At 63.3% G+C, this 14,895-nt stretch overlaps 1 protein-coding gene across 1 annotated transcript in view; it reads left to right on the forward strand.

The window, feature by feature from the left end:
- Nucleotides 1–14,895, forward strand: part of CSMD2 (CUB and Sushi multiple domains 2) — a 437,017-nt gene that overhangs the window by 99,663 nt on the left and 322,459 nt on the right. Inside the window, 1 exon segment of the mRNA XM_055341473.1 lies at nt 6,302–6,496. Within this exon segment, the coding sequence (XP_055197448.1) occupies nt 6,302–6,496 (195 nt within the window).

Here is a 14,895-nt window from a genome sequence, read left to right on the forward strand (position 1 = left end):
CGCCAAGGAACGCCAAAGGCTGCCCCGGGGCCACCACAAGCTGGGAAGAGACAGGGACGTGGCCCTGCTGACACCTCGGTTTTGGGCTCCTAAACCTGCACGTTGTGAGACTATACGTATCGGTCGTGTTGGGTTTTTTTTTAAGCCGTTCCAGCGTGGGGTGCGTGGTTTCAGCCCCCGGAAGCTACTACGATCCCCAGCATGCGAAGGACACGGATTCTTACCTTCAGATGAGGAACTGAGAGACGGTGAGAGGGCAGAGGGGACGGTTGCAGCTCACGGTCACAGCGGGAGGAGGCAGCGGAGCAGGACCCACGCCGTGCGAGCCAACGCCTGCCCGGCCCGGGAGCCGCGACGGGAGCCGCCACGGGAGCCGCGACGGGAAGGCCGTGCTGCTGGGGCGCACCCACGGCCGTGGAGGGCCGGCGGGGCGCTGGTTGTGTTCAGCTCCTTAGGAGAGAGCGCGAGGGGTAGAGGGCGACTTTTTAAAAAGAATCGGCTTTTATTTATAGTGACGTTCCAGTCATTAATTTCGGAGGAAGAAAGCCCAAAGCAGAAGCAGGTTCATTAAAAAATTTGACATTAGTAATTTAATTAAATTGGGTCTTTGCGTCTGGTTGCGGAAAATGAAACGTTAATTCTACACCCGTTCTCAGCCCATTTCCCCGCTTGGCTCCCTCCCTCACCTCTGCTTTCTCCTCCAAATGTTTACCTGACCCACCCCCCCACCTGCCTCCACCTGCCCCCCATTGCCACCCCCCTGCCTCCACCTGCCCCCCACCCCCACCTGCCTCCACCTGCCTCCACCTGCCCCGCACCTGCCCCCTACCTGCCTCCACCTGCCTCCACCTGCCCCGCACCTGCCCCCTACCTGCCTCCACCTGCCCCCCACCTGCCTCCACCTGCCCCCCACTGCCACCCACTGGCCTCCACCTGCCTCCACCTGCCCCCCACGTGCCCCCACCTGCCCCACCTGCTTCCACCTGCACCCATCTGCCCCCCACGTGCCCCCACCTGCCCCCACCTGCCTCTACCTGCACCCCACCTGCCTCCATCAGCCCCCCACGTGCCCCCACGTGCCCCCCACCTGCCTCCACCTGCCCCCCACTGGCCTCCAACTGCCTCCACCTGCCCCCCACTGCCCTCCACCTGCCCCCCACGTACCCCCACCTGCCCCCCACCTGCCTCCACCTGCACCCCACCTGCCCCCACCTGCCTCCACCTGCTCCCTACCTGCCCCTGACCTGCCTCCCACCTGCCTCCACCTGCCCCCCAACTGCCTCCACCTGCCCCCCACCTGCCCCCTACCTGCCCCCGACCTGCCTCCCACCTGCCCCCACCTGCCTCCACCTGCCCCCCACGTGCCTCCACCTGCCACCCACCTGCCTCCACTGCCCCCCACCTGCCTCCACCTGCCTCCACCTGCCCCCACCTGCCTCCACCTGCACCCCACCTGCCTCCACTGCCTCCACCTGCCCCCACCTGCCTCCACCTCCCCCCTACATGCCCCCTACCTGCCTCCACCTGCCCCCACCTGCCTCCACCTGCACCCCACCTGCCTCTACTGCCTCCACCTGCCCCCACCTGCCTCCACCTCCCCCCCTACCTGCTCCCCACCTGCCTCCACCTTCCCCCTACCTGCCCCCCACCTGCCCCCCACCTGCCTCCACTGCCTCCACCTGCCCCCACCTGCCTCCACCTCCCCCCTACCTGCCCCCCACCTGCCTCCACCTGCCCCCACCTGCCCCCACCTGCCCCCCACCTACCCCCCACCTGCCTCCCACCTGCCTCCACCTGCCCCCCACCTGCCCTCCACCTGCCCCCACCTGCCCCCCACCTACCCCCCACCTGCCTCCCACCTGCCTCCACCTGCCCCCCACCTGCCTCCACCTGCCCCCCACCTGCCCCCACCTGCCCCCACCTGCCCCCCACCTACCCCCCACCTGCCTCCCACCTGCCTCCACCTGCCCCCCACCTGCCCTCCACCTGCCCCCACCTGCCCCCCACCTACCCCCCACCTGCCTCCCACCTGCCTCCACCTGCCCTCCACCTGCCTCCACCTGCCCCCCACCTGCCTCCACCAGCCTCCACCTGCCCCCCACCTGCCTCCACCTGCCCCCTACCTGCCTCCTCCTGCCTCCACCTGCACCCCACCTGCCTCCATCTGCCCCCACCTGCCTCCACCTCCTCCCTACCTGCTCCCCACCTGCCCCCACCTGCCCCCACCTGCCTCCACCTTCTCCCTACCTGCCCCCCACCTGCCTCCACCTGTCCCCACCTGCCCCCCACCTGCCCTCCACCTGCCTCCACCTGCCCCCACCTGCCTCCACCTGCACCCCACCTGCCTCTACTGCCTCCACCTGCCCCCACCTGCCTCCACCTCCTCCCTACCTGCTCCCCACCTGCCCCCACCTGCCCCCACCTGCCTCCACCTTCTCCCTACCTGCCCCCCACCTGCCCCCACCTGCCTCCACCTCCCCCCTACCTGCCCCCCACCTGCCTCCACCTGCCCCCACCTGCCCCCACCTGCCCCCCACCTACCCCCCACCTGCCTCCCACCTGCCTCCACCTGCCCCCCACCTGCCCTCCACCTGCCCCCACCTGCCCCCCACCTACCCCCCACCTGCCTCCCACCTGCCTCCACCTGCCTCCACCTGCCCCCCACCTGCCTCCACCAGCCTCCACCTGCCCCCCACCTGCCTCCACCTGCCCCCTACCTGCCTCCTCCTGCCTCCACCTGCCCCCCACCTGCCTCCACCTGCCCTCTACCTGCCTCCAGCTGCCCCCAACCTGCCCCCACCTGCCTCCACTGCCTCCACCTGCCCCCCACCAACTCGCATAGACACTCACAGCAACCGGCTCCGCTGATCTGGGGAGACTGTGGCACCAGCAGCGCGGGATCATGGGAGACTGTGGCACCAGTAGCGGGGGAATCCTGGGAGACTGTGGAAACCACCAGCGTGGATCATGGGAAACCGTGGAATCCACCAGTGAGGGATCATGGGAAACTGTGGAATCCACCAGTGAGGGATCATGGGAAACCGTGGAATCCACCAGTGAGGGATCATGGGAAACCGTGGAATCCACCAGTGAGGGATCATGGGAAACCGTGGAATCCACCAGTGAGGGATCATGGGAAACTGTGGAATCCACCAGCGAGGGATCATGGGAAACCGTGGAATCCACCAGCGAGGGATCATGGGAAACCGTGGAATCCACCAGTGAGGGATCATGGGAAACTGTGGAATCCACCAGTGAGGGATCATGGGAAACTGTGGAATCCACCAGTGAGGGATCATGGGAAACCGTGGAATCCACCAGTGAGGGATCATGGGAAACCGTGGACTCCAGCAGCGTGGGATCATGGGAAACTGTGTGTAATCCAGCATCATGGGATCTCGGGAAACCGGAAGCCAGCAGCGCGGACCGAGGGGAAGCTGGCAGCCAGCCGTCGGGCTTAATCCGACCGGCAGGACCAGGACGCCGAATAGAGACCAGGCGAGGGTTGGTTGAGGCGGGCTTCGGCTTCGGGCGCGGGAGGGAGGGAGCGGGAAGTCGTGCGGGGCCGGGCTCGCGGGCTTTCTCGGGGGCTGGGGTAAGGGGTCGTGTGTGGGGGGGTGACAGGTGTTAGGGCAGGTTACAGGCGCCCGGCCCCCGCCCTCGTTCGGGTCTGGGTGAGGCGCGTTCAGGCTCCCGCGTGGGTCCTGTCTCCCCGGTGACGCGTCCGGGGCGGCTGCTGGTGGTGGGAGACTTCTGAGGCGGGGCCCGGGGTGGAGGGCCCCCCGCCATTCTGTTGGTGCCCCCGACCCCATTGATCCCGCCAGCCCCAGGCCAGCAGCCGGGTCGTGGGTACCACGTGGACGCCCGCAGGGGGGTCAGGAAGCTCGCGGGAAGCAGAGGTGGCCAGGAGTGTGGGGCCCGGGAGACAGGAGCGTGGGGTCATGGGTTGCGGAGGCGGCCAGGGCTGGAATCACGGAGCCGGTGGGGCGGCCACGTGGGATGGTGGGAGACGCTGAGAGGGGCAGCGTCTGAGTCCTCATCCCCCGTGGAGGCAGAGCTGGGCGCCAGGAGCTCCGGCTCTCCTCGGCCCAGGGTGAGGCCCTGCGGTGTCCTTGGCTGCTCTCCCCGGCGGAGTAGGCCCGTGACCGACCTTGGTGGCCTGCAGGCGGGAAGCGATGCGCGAGCCGTCCCCGCGACAGCTCTTGAGCGCCACGCCGTGATGTCACGGCAAGGCCAGTGGGCCCAGGCTCCCGGCACATGTGCAGACCGGGCCAGGCCCCTGCCCTGGGGTCCTGCGACGGCCACGGCGAGTCTGCCACTGCCTGAGCACCCGCCCCGTGCCAGGCGCTGGCCCCACGCGCCACCCGTGGCCGGTAACCCCAGTGGGTGCTGCCGTTCTCCTTGCCCAGTGCAGGAAGGCGAGGCTCCCCGAGGTCCCATGACTCAGGCCCCAGAGTGAGAAGGAGCAGCACCCGGTGCAGACCCAGGTGATTCCAATGTCCGCCGTTGTCTCTGCCATGAGCTTGCTCCTCCTGGAAGGGACGGGGAGAGAGAGAGAGAGACGAGAGACAGAGAGAGAGAAAGCCTCCCGTCCGAGGCTTATGGGGCCCCCAGAGTTGGTGGAGAGGGTCCCTGAAGGCAGCAGCGCGGTCGGGAGTTGGGCCCAGCAGGGCTGCGAAGCATCTAGATCCAGGCAGCCCCGCCTCATCCCTGCCACCCCCACCCTCTTGTTTCAGACTTCTGGAGCTCCTAGATCACGATGGTCTCAGGGCCTTTGCATGATGTTTCCTTCTCCTGGAACGCTCTTTGGCCGAGCTAATTCTCTTGTTGTTGTTGTTAAGATTTTATTTATTTGAGAAAGAGAGAGCATGAGCAGTGAGAGGAACAGAGCGAGGAGAAGCCAAGTCCCTGCTGAGCAGGGAGCCCGATGGGGGGCTGGATCCCGGGACCCTGGGGTCATGACCCAGGCTGAAGGCAGGCGCTAAACCAAGAGAGCCTCCCCCAGGCGCCCCAGATCTCACTAATTCTTACTAATCTCTGGGTTCAGCATGGATGTCGCCTCTTCCAGGAAGCCGTGTCCGACTGCCCCAGATTGGGTTTGGTCCCTTGCTTGGTCCCTGTCCCGTCAGAGCACGTAACAGCCTTTAATCGTGCGCATCTCACTGAGCATGCACTGGGTGCTCAGGCTCCCGAGTGTTGTACTGCCACGTGTGCCAGGCTGTGTCCCAAGCACTTTGCATATCTCAGCTCGTTTAATTGTCACGAATATCCGGTGAGGGAGCAAAGTGGTGCTGTGATGTGCGTGTGGCAGAGGTGGAGACTGGGGCACAGGAGGTTAGGAGGCTCACTCGGGGCCCCCTGGGGGGTAAGCCACCGGGGCCGGGCTGTGTGTGCCCCCAGGCTCTGGAGTCTGCACTCCCTGCTGCCCTGCTCTTGGGCCTCTCAGGGACGCCTCAGCGAACCCTTGCCAGGTGACGGCCACCTGCTTGGATGGCGCTCTGGACGTGGCTGTGAGCCCTCGGCCTCGGCCTCTGGGGGCATCTTGGATTGGCAGGAGGTGGCCCTTCAGGACACAGGCAGTTCTGACTTTGGGGAGAAAGGCAGAGGCTGGGGGAGCTGGGTTGGGCTGAACAAGCGACTGAGGCAGGGGCCGCACCCACCCTGGCCCCAGATGGGCGGGTCACGACGCTCTGGCACCTTCCACGACTCCCTGTGGGTGACGGGAGCACACTCGCGGCTGCCCGTGATTGCTTTGGCTCGGGTCAACGCTGTACGTTGCCTTCTCCTGCCCTCCCCGGCCCCCCCTTAAACGGGTCAGTCGGTCAGGACTCAGGCTCTGGTCTTCCCGCCTCTGCCTGTTCCGGTGCTAACAACCTCTTCAACTGCCCCAGCCCGCTGGGCCACGGCCCCCCAGCTGCCAGGGCACATGGGCATGAGAGAAAGGGCCCCGGTTAATGAGCACCTACCCTGTGCCCTGCTCCGCGTCCCTTCCCTGGTCGTGAGGGCCGTGGATCGGAAATGGGGCAGCCGAGCCTAAGGGATGGAAGTGGTCTCCCCGGGGGACCCCGAGTGATGGGGCGGCCTTGATCCGGGGAAAGGTGGGGGATCCGATGTCGGGTTACGAACCACAGGCGTGGCTCCCCCTGGACGGGAGGCCGCGAGCACCGGGGAGCCCGGCACCAAGGGAGGGCCCACCGCCCACGGGGGACGACACCCAGGGGTGACGTGCGCAGGCAGGCACCGCACGGGAACGGGGGGCCGGCGTCGCCCGCTCACAGGCCGTGGCTTCCCTCTCTTGCAGTCCTCCCCAGCCACGCATGTGGGAACCCGGGGCGGCTGCCCAACGGCGTCCAGCAGGGCTCCACCTTCAACCTCGGAGACAAGGTCCGCTACAGCTGCAACCCCGGCTTCTTCCTGGAGGGCCACGCCGTGCTCACCTGCCTCGCCGGCTCCGAGAGCAGTGCCACGTGGGACTTCCCCCTGCCCTCCTGCAGAGGTAGGTGGCTGGGAGGGCCCGGGGCCTGGCCTTCGGGGGGCGATGCCGTCCACCCCAGCTAGGTCGGGGGTACTTGCTGCTGGCGACCGCTGAGGGCTAGGGCCCCGCTCTTCTAGAGGTTTCTCAGCCCCACGTGACCTTCCAGCCCTCAGCTGTGCACTCTCCATCCCTTTCAGTAAACTCCTTTTCAGCCAGTCTGCCATCCCGTCTGCAAGAAACACGGTTTCGTTTCCGTTAGGGAGCGTCCACGTGCAAGGATCTCCCGAAGCTTTCCTTCCTGCCGGCCTCCCCCTGGCAATTCTTTTTTCTCTCCTATAAATTTTCTGTAAATTCAGCCTCTCCCTGTGTCAGAGAGCCCTCCTCCAGCCTCCAGACATGCTCAAAACCTCTTGACCCCAGCAGTGCCCCCCCCAGAACCCACCACCTCCCTCCGGGGCCACTAGGGTGGCTGGTTTTCCCAGGAGTTTCCCATTTTTAGCTCTGAAATTCCCACACCCTGGTTGTGCCCTGAGCCCCTGGCAGACCGGGGTGGTGGGGCACCCTCTTCCCAGCCAATTTCTTATTGCTCGTCCTGCCCAGAATAACGGAGTCTGTTTCTAATTCTCCATGCCTCTCATCTGATGATAAAAATAACACGTGATCATTTTCAAGTGATCTTAGAAAATTCAGAAAAGAGTAAAGAAGAAACAAAATTTTAATGATTTTCATGTGTTTCCTTCCTACATTCCAATCCATGCTGCACTCTGCGTATATCATGCACATGTGTGTAATTGTGATCATTGCCATGTGTAGACTTTTTTAAGCCACCTTTTAAAGGCTGTGACATGATGCTCTAGGCTTTCCCGGACTACCAGGAGCACCCAGCATCTCGAAAGCTCCATCCAGCCTTGCCTCTCCCCCACCCCATCTCCCACTTACGTGTCTGTAGACTGGCCTTTGGCCCCAATATTCTGTATCACGTTGCCCAATCAGATGGGAACTGTTGGGGCCCTTCCTTTTCTTGACCTCTCAACAGCCTTTTGCACTATTGACCACTCTTTTCTTCTTGAAACTCTCGTCTTTAAATTGTGTGGATCCCAAAACACTCAGACATAGGTCCTGGGGGAATTATTTCAAGGAGTTGAGAAATGACTGGAATGTGTAGGTCTCCTTGGGTTCAAGTTTAACCTTTCCCTTGGAGGCAAGTTTTCTGTAATTACTACCCAAAGACTAGCTCGGGGAGACTTGCTCCCTCTTCCTGCCATGTGTGCACAGCCTCTGTGCTGTCTGCACCGGGGGCGGAGAATATTGGCACGTGGATCTCTTCCCTATTCCCACGCCATGGACGGACGTAATTAATGGGTCATAGCACCCTTTCTTGGGCCTACACATGGCTGTGAGCTCCTTCCCGCCAGACAGGCCCCACGCGGCCAGTGTGAGCTGCCACCTGGCCCAATGTTTGTTGATTCCTCCTCAGTCACGTCTGTCCTTCTTGATGGAACCCAAGGGAATGAGAGCCTCCCTTCTTACCTTCGCAAGTGCTCCTCTCCGGCCCCATTTCTACCTTGGGACGTGCCTCTCATCATGTGATTGTTACCAGGAACGGCCCTTCCACACGAGTGTGTGGCCCTGAGTGGTCACCCACAGCCTAACAATTGCTCTGCTCCCTACTGTCCGCTCCTCTTAGAGCATCCCTCCCCACCCCCTGCTCAGAGCATGTCCCAGCTGAACACTCTGACTTTCCCAGGACAGGGGGGTCACGTGAAAGAGATACAAAACCTGGAAGTACACGAAATCAACTATTGGAGTCCTGAAACAAGACCCGCTGTTCTCTTTCCTCTTACGACACTGTAACTACCATGCTCTGTTAATAAGAAACTAAAAAATAACGGGAGCCCAAGAACGAGAGGCAGAGGGGCCGTCACCCCATCCCGTGCAATATAATCCTCCTCGACAGCCGTCCCTCCCACAGTAGGAATTCACTTTCCCTCCCAGGACCTTCAGGACCTTCATCAGCTTTAGCCTCCTCTGAACCTGGAACTCCCTGCCATGCCCCACCTCCCCGGGTTCTGCTCTACAGACCTGGGAACCGGGACTTGGGTCAACTTCTTAGGCACCAGAGCCCCGTTGCCTCTTGGCTTTGCCATCTCCTTACAGGCGAAGGGTGATCTTGTCCTGAACAAAGAGGGCCTTCACCTGGAAGGAACTTGGCTGGCTGGGGAAAGGCCTTTTTGTAAATCAATGTAGTAAAAGATGAGTGATGAAGGCCTCCTCCTGGAAGCCTTCCTTTGCAGGTGGGCACACGGCCCCCAGTCGAGGGCCTGCATGTCCAGGCATGGGGGTGGAGTGGGCTAGGGTGATAGTACGCCCCCAGCACTCACAGCACAGCAGTGGTTCATGGGTGTGTGGGTGCCTTTTGGGGACGTGACTCTCCCAAGCCTCTTCCCTTCCTCTTGGCCTCTCACACGATGACGATTCTTCCCCTCTGCTCCCCAGCCGTGTCCTCAGTGCCCTAGGGCCCAGCATGGACCTGCTGCTGGGAACATCCTGCGTCTCTTGGGATTTCTCATCCACCGTGTGGCTTCTTTTTTTTTTTTTTAGATTTTATTTATTTATTCATGAGACACACACACAGAGAGAGAGGCACAGGCAGAGGGAGAAGCAGGCTCCCTGCAAGGAGCCCAATGCAGGACTCAATCCCGGGACCCCAGGATAACACTCTGAGCTGAAGGCAGGCGCTAAACCCCTGAGCCCCCCACGGGTCCCCCCCCCCGCCCTGTGTGGCTTCTGTCTTGCTTGGAGGAGACTCTTCAATGTGTGTCTTCTACGCTACAGACCCACATGGGTATCAGGCTCAACCGAACCTCTCCCCGGAGTGTGCTTCCAATGAGGCACGTCCAAAATCTAATTCTTTCCCTTTGCGTGGTTCCTTCACTGAGGCAAAGAGTGTCACCACCCACAGTGACCAAGCCAGATGCCCCAGTGGCATTTACAGTCCCCCCCGCCTGGCCATCAGCCACCACGTCCTGACACCTCTCTCTCTGCACCAGCACTCGCCTCCAAGCCTCTGCCCTTGTTTGGGGCTCTGGCTAGGGATGGTCTGGACTGCCTCACGTCTTGTGTGACCTGTCCCACCGCAGAGCAGCCCTCGCTGGCCGGCTGGCCGCCACCCGCGCCCCCACCCCCATCCCAAACCACTCTGAACTGCTGCAGTGGACTCCCTGAGCCAGGGATCGGACAGTCATGCTGCCAGCGGCTCTTTGTCACCGACGAGGTCAAGGTCAGGCTCCCTAGCAGGGGCAAGGCCCTTCCAGAAAGAGTCCCAGGCTGATCTTCCTAAGTCTTTCCTGAGAGCTTCCAACATAGCCGCACCAGAGAATGCTTTCCTCTGGAACACACCAGGGAGCCAGCCAACGAGGTCGCGTATGGCTTGCAGAAGGCTCCAGGTCCTGGGGGCCTTCGGGGGCTGCGGTGTGGCACCACCACGCGCTGCCCGGGGCGGGGGGGACAGAGGGCTCGCCCACTCTCCGAGCTGCCAGCGCCTCCCTCATCCTCTGGGCCTTGGGTCCATCTCTGGTTTCTAATTCCCCGCAAGCTGTCGTCTGAGAAGTGTCCGGGGTGAATTTCTGGAAGCAGTGTTCCAAACCCCACTTCCTTAGGAGGCCAGGCTCCCCGGGAGCAGCGGGTGCTCATCATGTTCTGCGCAATGCCAGGAGCTGCGGTCATGCCAGAGTTAACGGTTCACACTCAGGAAGGATTAAAGCCTTTTGGCCTCTTTTCCTCTGGTGTAGACCTCTCAAGAGCTGGCATCTGTGAGTAGATAAACCTCATCCACTGGGCAGTGGTCTGGAAATACTTGCTGAATGAGTGACTGGCTGGCCGGGTCTGATTTGCCGCTGCATCGTGTGGGTGTGCAAGCCCCAAGGCACATGCCCGGCCTGGTCAGCCCAGAGCCGAGTGACACCCACTCAGCCTGAGGCCTCCCAGAGCAGGCTGGGGGCTAACACTGCGTGCCCGGCTGACAGGTAGACGTAGCACAGACCAAGTGGGAAAGAGGACCCACTGGGACATTGAGGGGCAGAGCGGATGTGCCACTGAGCTCCAAGGAGACCCATCCCGAGGCTGCTGGCTCTTTGGGTCTTGGCCTAGCTGGCAGAGGCACTTCCTGCCGCTTTGTGTCACCCCGGGAACCTCATCAAAGGTAGAGGTCCCAGGGGGCTCTGAGCTCTGTGCAACCTCTTTGAATCGCAGGAAGGAAGACTACGGGGGTTTCGGCAAATGGCCTCTAACTCACGAGGGGCCTCGGCCCCGGAGCACAGAAGGCTGTGGGGGTCAGATGTGCTGGGGGCTACGAGCCAGGTGGCAGGAAAGCAACTTGAGCAAACAGCGCTTGGCCTCTGGGGTTCAAGCCAATGGCGCCGGCTGCCCCGCCCCAGGGATGGGACGTGGCTGCAGGACGGCGCTGCGTCCCGGCTTGCTAGCCCCAGCTGGAGGAGCCTGGGCAACGTGGGACAGGCAACGTCTCATGGAAAGAGCACGCGTCAGACGGGTCGCGGTCGGCCCCAGCCATGCCATGCCAGCGCGTAGCCAAGCCGCTCCGCACCGTGAAGTGGGAGCATGAGCTGCGGTTACTTACCCGTTCACCGAGGATTCAGCAGCGTTCCACGAGGGCCTACCGCGTGTCGGCCAGTTATTAACCCCATCCTCGTGCACTGACGGCCGATTGTCACACGTTTATGTTCTAGGCACGGAAAATCATAGTGACGAAAAGTCAGGCCAGACTCCACCATCTCATGGAGTTTACATTTTAGCAGCTGGGAGGTGGAAAAAAAAAATCAACTTTCAGATACGAGGGAAGTGAAGCGACTGGTGATAGGAAGGCTGCTTTAGATGGAGCTGTCAGGAGCAGACATCTGAACGGAGTCCTGAATAATGAGAAGAGCTGCTCATGGGAAGACTCGGAAGAGGGCATTACCAGTAAAAGGAGTGGCAGGTGCAAAGGCCCTGAGGCAGGAGAGAGTTTGACATGTTAGAGACACAGAAAACAGGCCCATGTGGCAAAGTAGAAAGGCGGGGGGTGGGTGGGGAGGGGTTTGGGTTGGGTTCTGAGTTCAGGAAGGAGCCAGGGAAGAGCTTCATGTGCAGGTATGGTGCAGCTGAACTGAGTTTTTTCAAAAACTCACTCTGAAGACCAGAATGAGCGGGACTGTGGTTGGCAAGCAGCCCAGTAGGGAGGACAAGTCGGAGGGTGCTACTCTAAGCAGGCAGGCGGGCTAGAGACAGTGTATCTGGGTCGGGGGGCCATGGGAGAGGGGAGAGGGGGCACGCGGGGACCGCCCTGCTGATGGGGCACAGGTAGGCACCGTGGGGGGAGCCCGACCTGCCAGGGGCTACTTGCCTTCTTAAGAGGGAGCCTGACTCCAGACCCCCCACCTCCACCTGCATGCGGGTAGCTGGCCTGCACCCGGGAGACTGCATGGACCCCCGCGGCCAGCCCCCCGCTCCTGTCAGAGCCAAGGGGGAGCACTGGGAGCAAGTGGACGACGGCCTGGGTCCGGAGTCGGAGCCCCGGGATTTCGAATCCTGCCTCCAGCAGTTAGCAGCCCCATGACCGTGGGCAAGTTTGAAAACCACGGCCTCAGTTTCCTCATCTGTAAAGATGATACCATACGGATCTATCTCTTGGGGCAGCGTGAGGACTAAACGAGAGCATCAGTGGAGCCTCCAGCACGACAGCTGCCTACGGCGGAAGCCCCAGAGCTGCGTCACCGCGCACCGTGTCCTGCCTGCCCGTGGACCCCAGAGCGCGCCGGGGCGACCGCACCCGCAGAAGGCGCCACAGTCGGGACGGGCAGAAATGGCCGTACTCTCGGCGTTTGCAACGTCTTCGTTTTAAGGAGGGGTCTCCTTGATGGAGCCGAGGACAGAGGAGCAGAACCTGAGCCCCCAGAAGAAGGGACCGGGGCTCCCAGGGTCCCTGAGCCACAGAGCACAAGGGGCTACTCGCACCCTGGCTCCCTGCCTCACGCTTGAGTGGTCGGACAGCGCGTCCCCCGCGGGGCCGTGGGGAGGGTTGTTTCCCCGGAGGCGAGCAGCCTGGGGACTCAGGCCGTGGACGGAAGCCCAGAGCCAAGGGCACCCCAGCTCGCAGGCGCCAGGGTGTGACCTGTCCCACCGCAGAGCCAGGCCCGAGCGAGGCAAGGGAGTGCAGCTGGCTCCTCCATCCCCACCCCAAGTCCCCGGACAGTCCGCAGACGCTCTCTAAAGTTCTCTCTCTAAAGTTCTCGCTAATCGTTAATCGAAGAAATTTCCGTGGAACTTAAAGTTGATCCTAAGGAGAGTCCTAAACCTGGAAGGGCAGCTCTGGGCGTAATGGACCTGCTGCTGCGACCCTGCACTGCTTAGTGGCACTGCAGGACGCCCGCTACGGGATGCGGCGGGGGTGGGGGTGGGGGGTCCGTGAGCGCTCAGGTCCGCGGTGTTAGCTGGAGTCACGTTCCGGGGCTCTGAGGCTGCACCAGGAGATCCGTGCCCCGTGCACAGTGCGGGGAAACCTCCAAACAACGGGCAGAGCTTGGTCCATCAGAGCGGTACGCCAGGAACGGGGGTGTCGGGGGAGCCTGCAAGGTGCAGGCGGTGGCCACGGGGCCTCAGGCCCCCGAGTCGTGGCCCCCGAGTGTCCGTGCATGTGGCCTGGAGGCCACCGGCTGGGATCAGGGGCCTCAGAGACCTTGGGATGGCCCACAGACCGCTGGGGTGAGGGCGTCGCGGGAGGGGCCCCGGGCCTGGCACAGAGACGCTCCGGCTCCGCCGGACCCCCGATGGGCCACCCGCCGTGTGCACACAGGACATGCCTCCACCTCTCCGAGCCTCAGCGTCCCTGCCCTTTCACTGTTCGGCAGTGGGGATGGAGCGGCCGCCGCCAGGTGAGGCTTTGGTGCCGCGGGTCTCTCCCTTCCTCGGAGCCAGCAGGCCGTGGCCCCATGCGTTCCGTCAAGGCCCTCCCCCTTCCCAGCGACAGACTCCTGCTCCTGAGCCCCCGGGTTGCAGCTTTTAAGACGCTTCTTCAGGTGACGCTTAGGACTTGCATCTGGGACGAGCTTCCGAAAGCCCCCGAGGCGGCTGTGATGGCACAAGACGCCAGCGGTGACAGGCAGCCTGCGCCCGGCCTCGGCGCCCTCGCGGGGGTCATGCTCCAGACGGGAGATCACGACAGAACCCGTCCACCAGCGTGCGAAACCCATTCATTATGGGAAAGTGTGCGGCGCCCTGTGTGGAAGGATCCTCGAGCAGCGGCTCTTAGACTGGGACCTAAAGGCTGCGGCGCGGCCGGCCCGGCCCAGGGAGGCTGGGAAGAAGTTTCCAGAAAGAGAAAACCGCACTTTCCGGGTTCTGGAGCCGGGGGACACTCGGCACATCAGAAGGGCGGGGGCGAGGCCAGAGAGGCGGGGAAGGCTGCGGGGAGGCAAGGTCCCGAGAGGCCCCCATGAGCCTCGGGGTGCTCCGGTTCCCGAAGGTTGGCCGGGGAGGAGTGGCGTCCTCGGCTGTTTCCAGGTGGCCCGGGCTCCGGGGTGAGGATCGGCAGCTGGAGGCGAGTCTGGAGCGGGCGGGACGCCATGCTGGGGAGGCCCCCCCACCCGGGACGTGGCTGCGGGGGAGCAGGAGCAGGTGCAGGCGGCATGGCCCCACCCAGCCCGAGGCGCTGGGTGCGGAGCGCTGCCTGGCTCCCTCCGGGACGCAGGGCCGGCAGGTGTGGGTCGGCGGGAGGAGCCCGAGGGTGGCTTGGTTGGGTGTCTGAGCCCTGGGTCCCCTCGGCCTCTCCGGGCGCCGCACTGACCACCTGGCCCACCCGGGGGCACCCCTGCCCGGCCCTCACCGCTTTCCCTTCAGGTGCCTTGGCTCCCGCCTGCTTGCCACGGCATGTCACAGCCTCCCGAGCCCTCCTGCGTCCCTGGAGCCACCTGCCTCATCCTGCTGCTCCGGCCTCATGGGCCCCTGGCCTCTTTCCCCGGGGGGCAGCGCAGCCTGTGCACCCTCCGCGGGGAGGGCGCTCGTCTGCCGGGGACCCCGTGTCCCCAGGTGGCTCAGTGCCGGCCCGGCTGCCCCGTTAGGAGCCCCCCTGTCCTCTCTGCGTCCTCCCGTCCCTTGCTGGCCGCTCCTGGTGGACGCCGTGTCCTCTCCCCTCGCCTGCCTGGGGAATCCCTTCTCTTCCTTGTCTTCTTCCCACGGCCACTCACTCGGGCTGTGACGGTCACAACCTCCCCGCTCTGAGACCCGGCATTTAGACACGGGCTCGGCCTCTTGCGACAGACCTCGGCCTTGTGGAGTGGCACCGATGAGGCTGGCCGGGCACCGCTTCCAAATGTTCTCGGCCCGGCATTCTTGATCATATGGCTCCCTCCACATTTCCAGTACCTTCT

The sequence above is a fragment of the Nyctereutes procyonoides genome, unplaced genomic scaffold, assembly GCF_905146905.1.
Source record: "Nyctereutes procyonoides isolate TBG_1078 unplaced genomic scaffold, NYPRO_anot_genome, whole genome shotgun sequence".
Classification (NCBI taxonomy): Eukaryota; Metazoa; Chordata; class Mammalia; order Carnivora; family Canidae; genus Nyctereutes; species Nyctereutes procyonoides.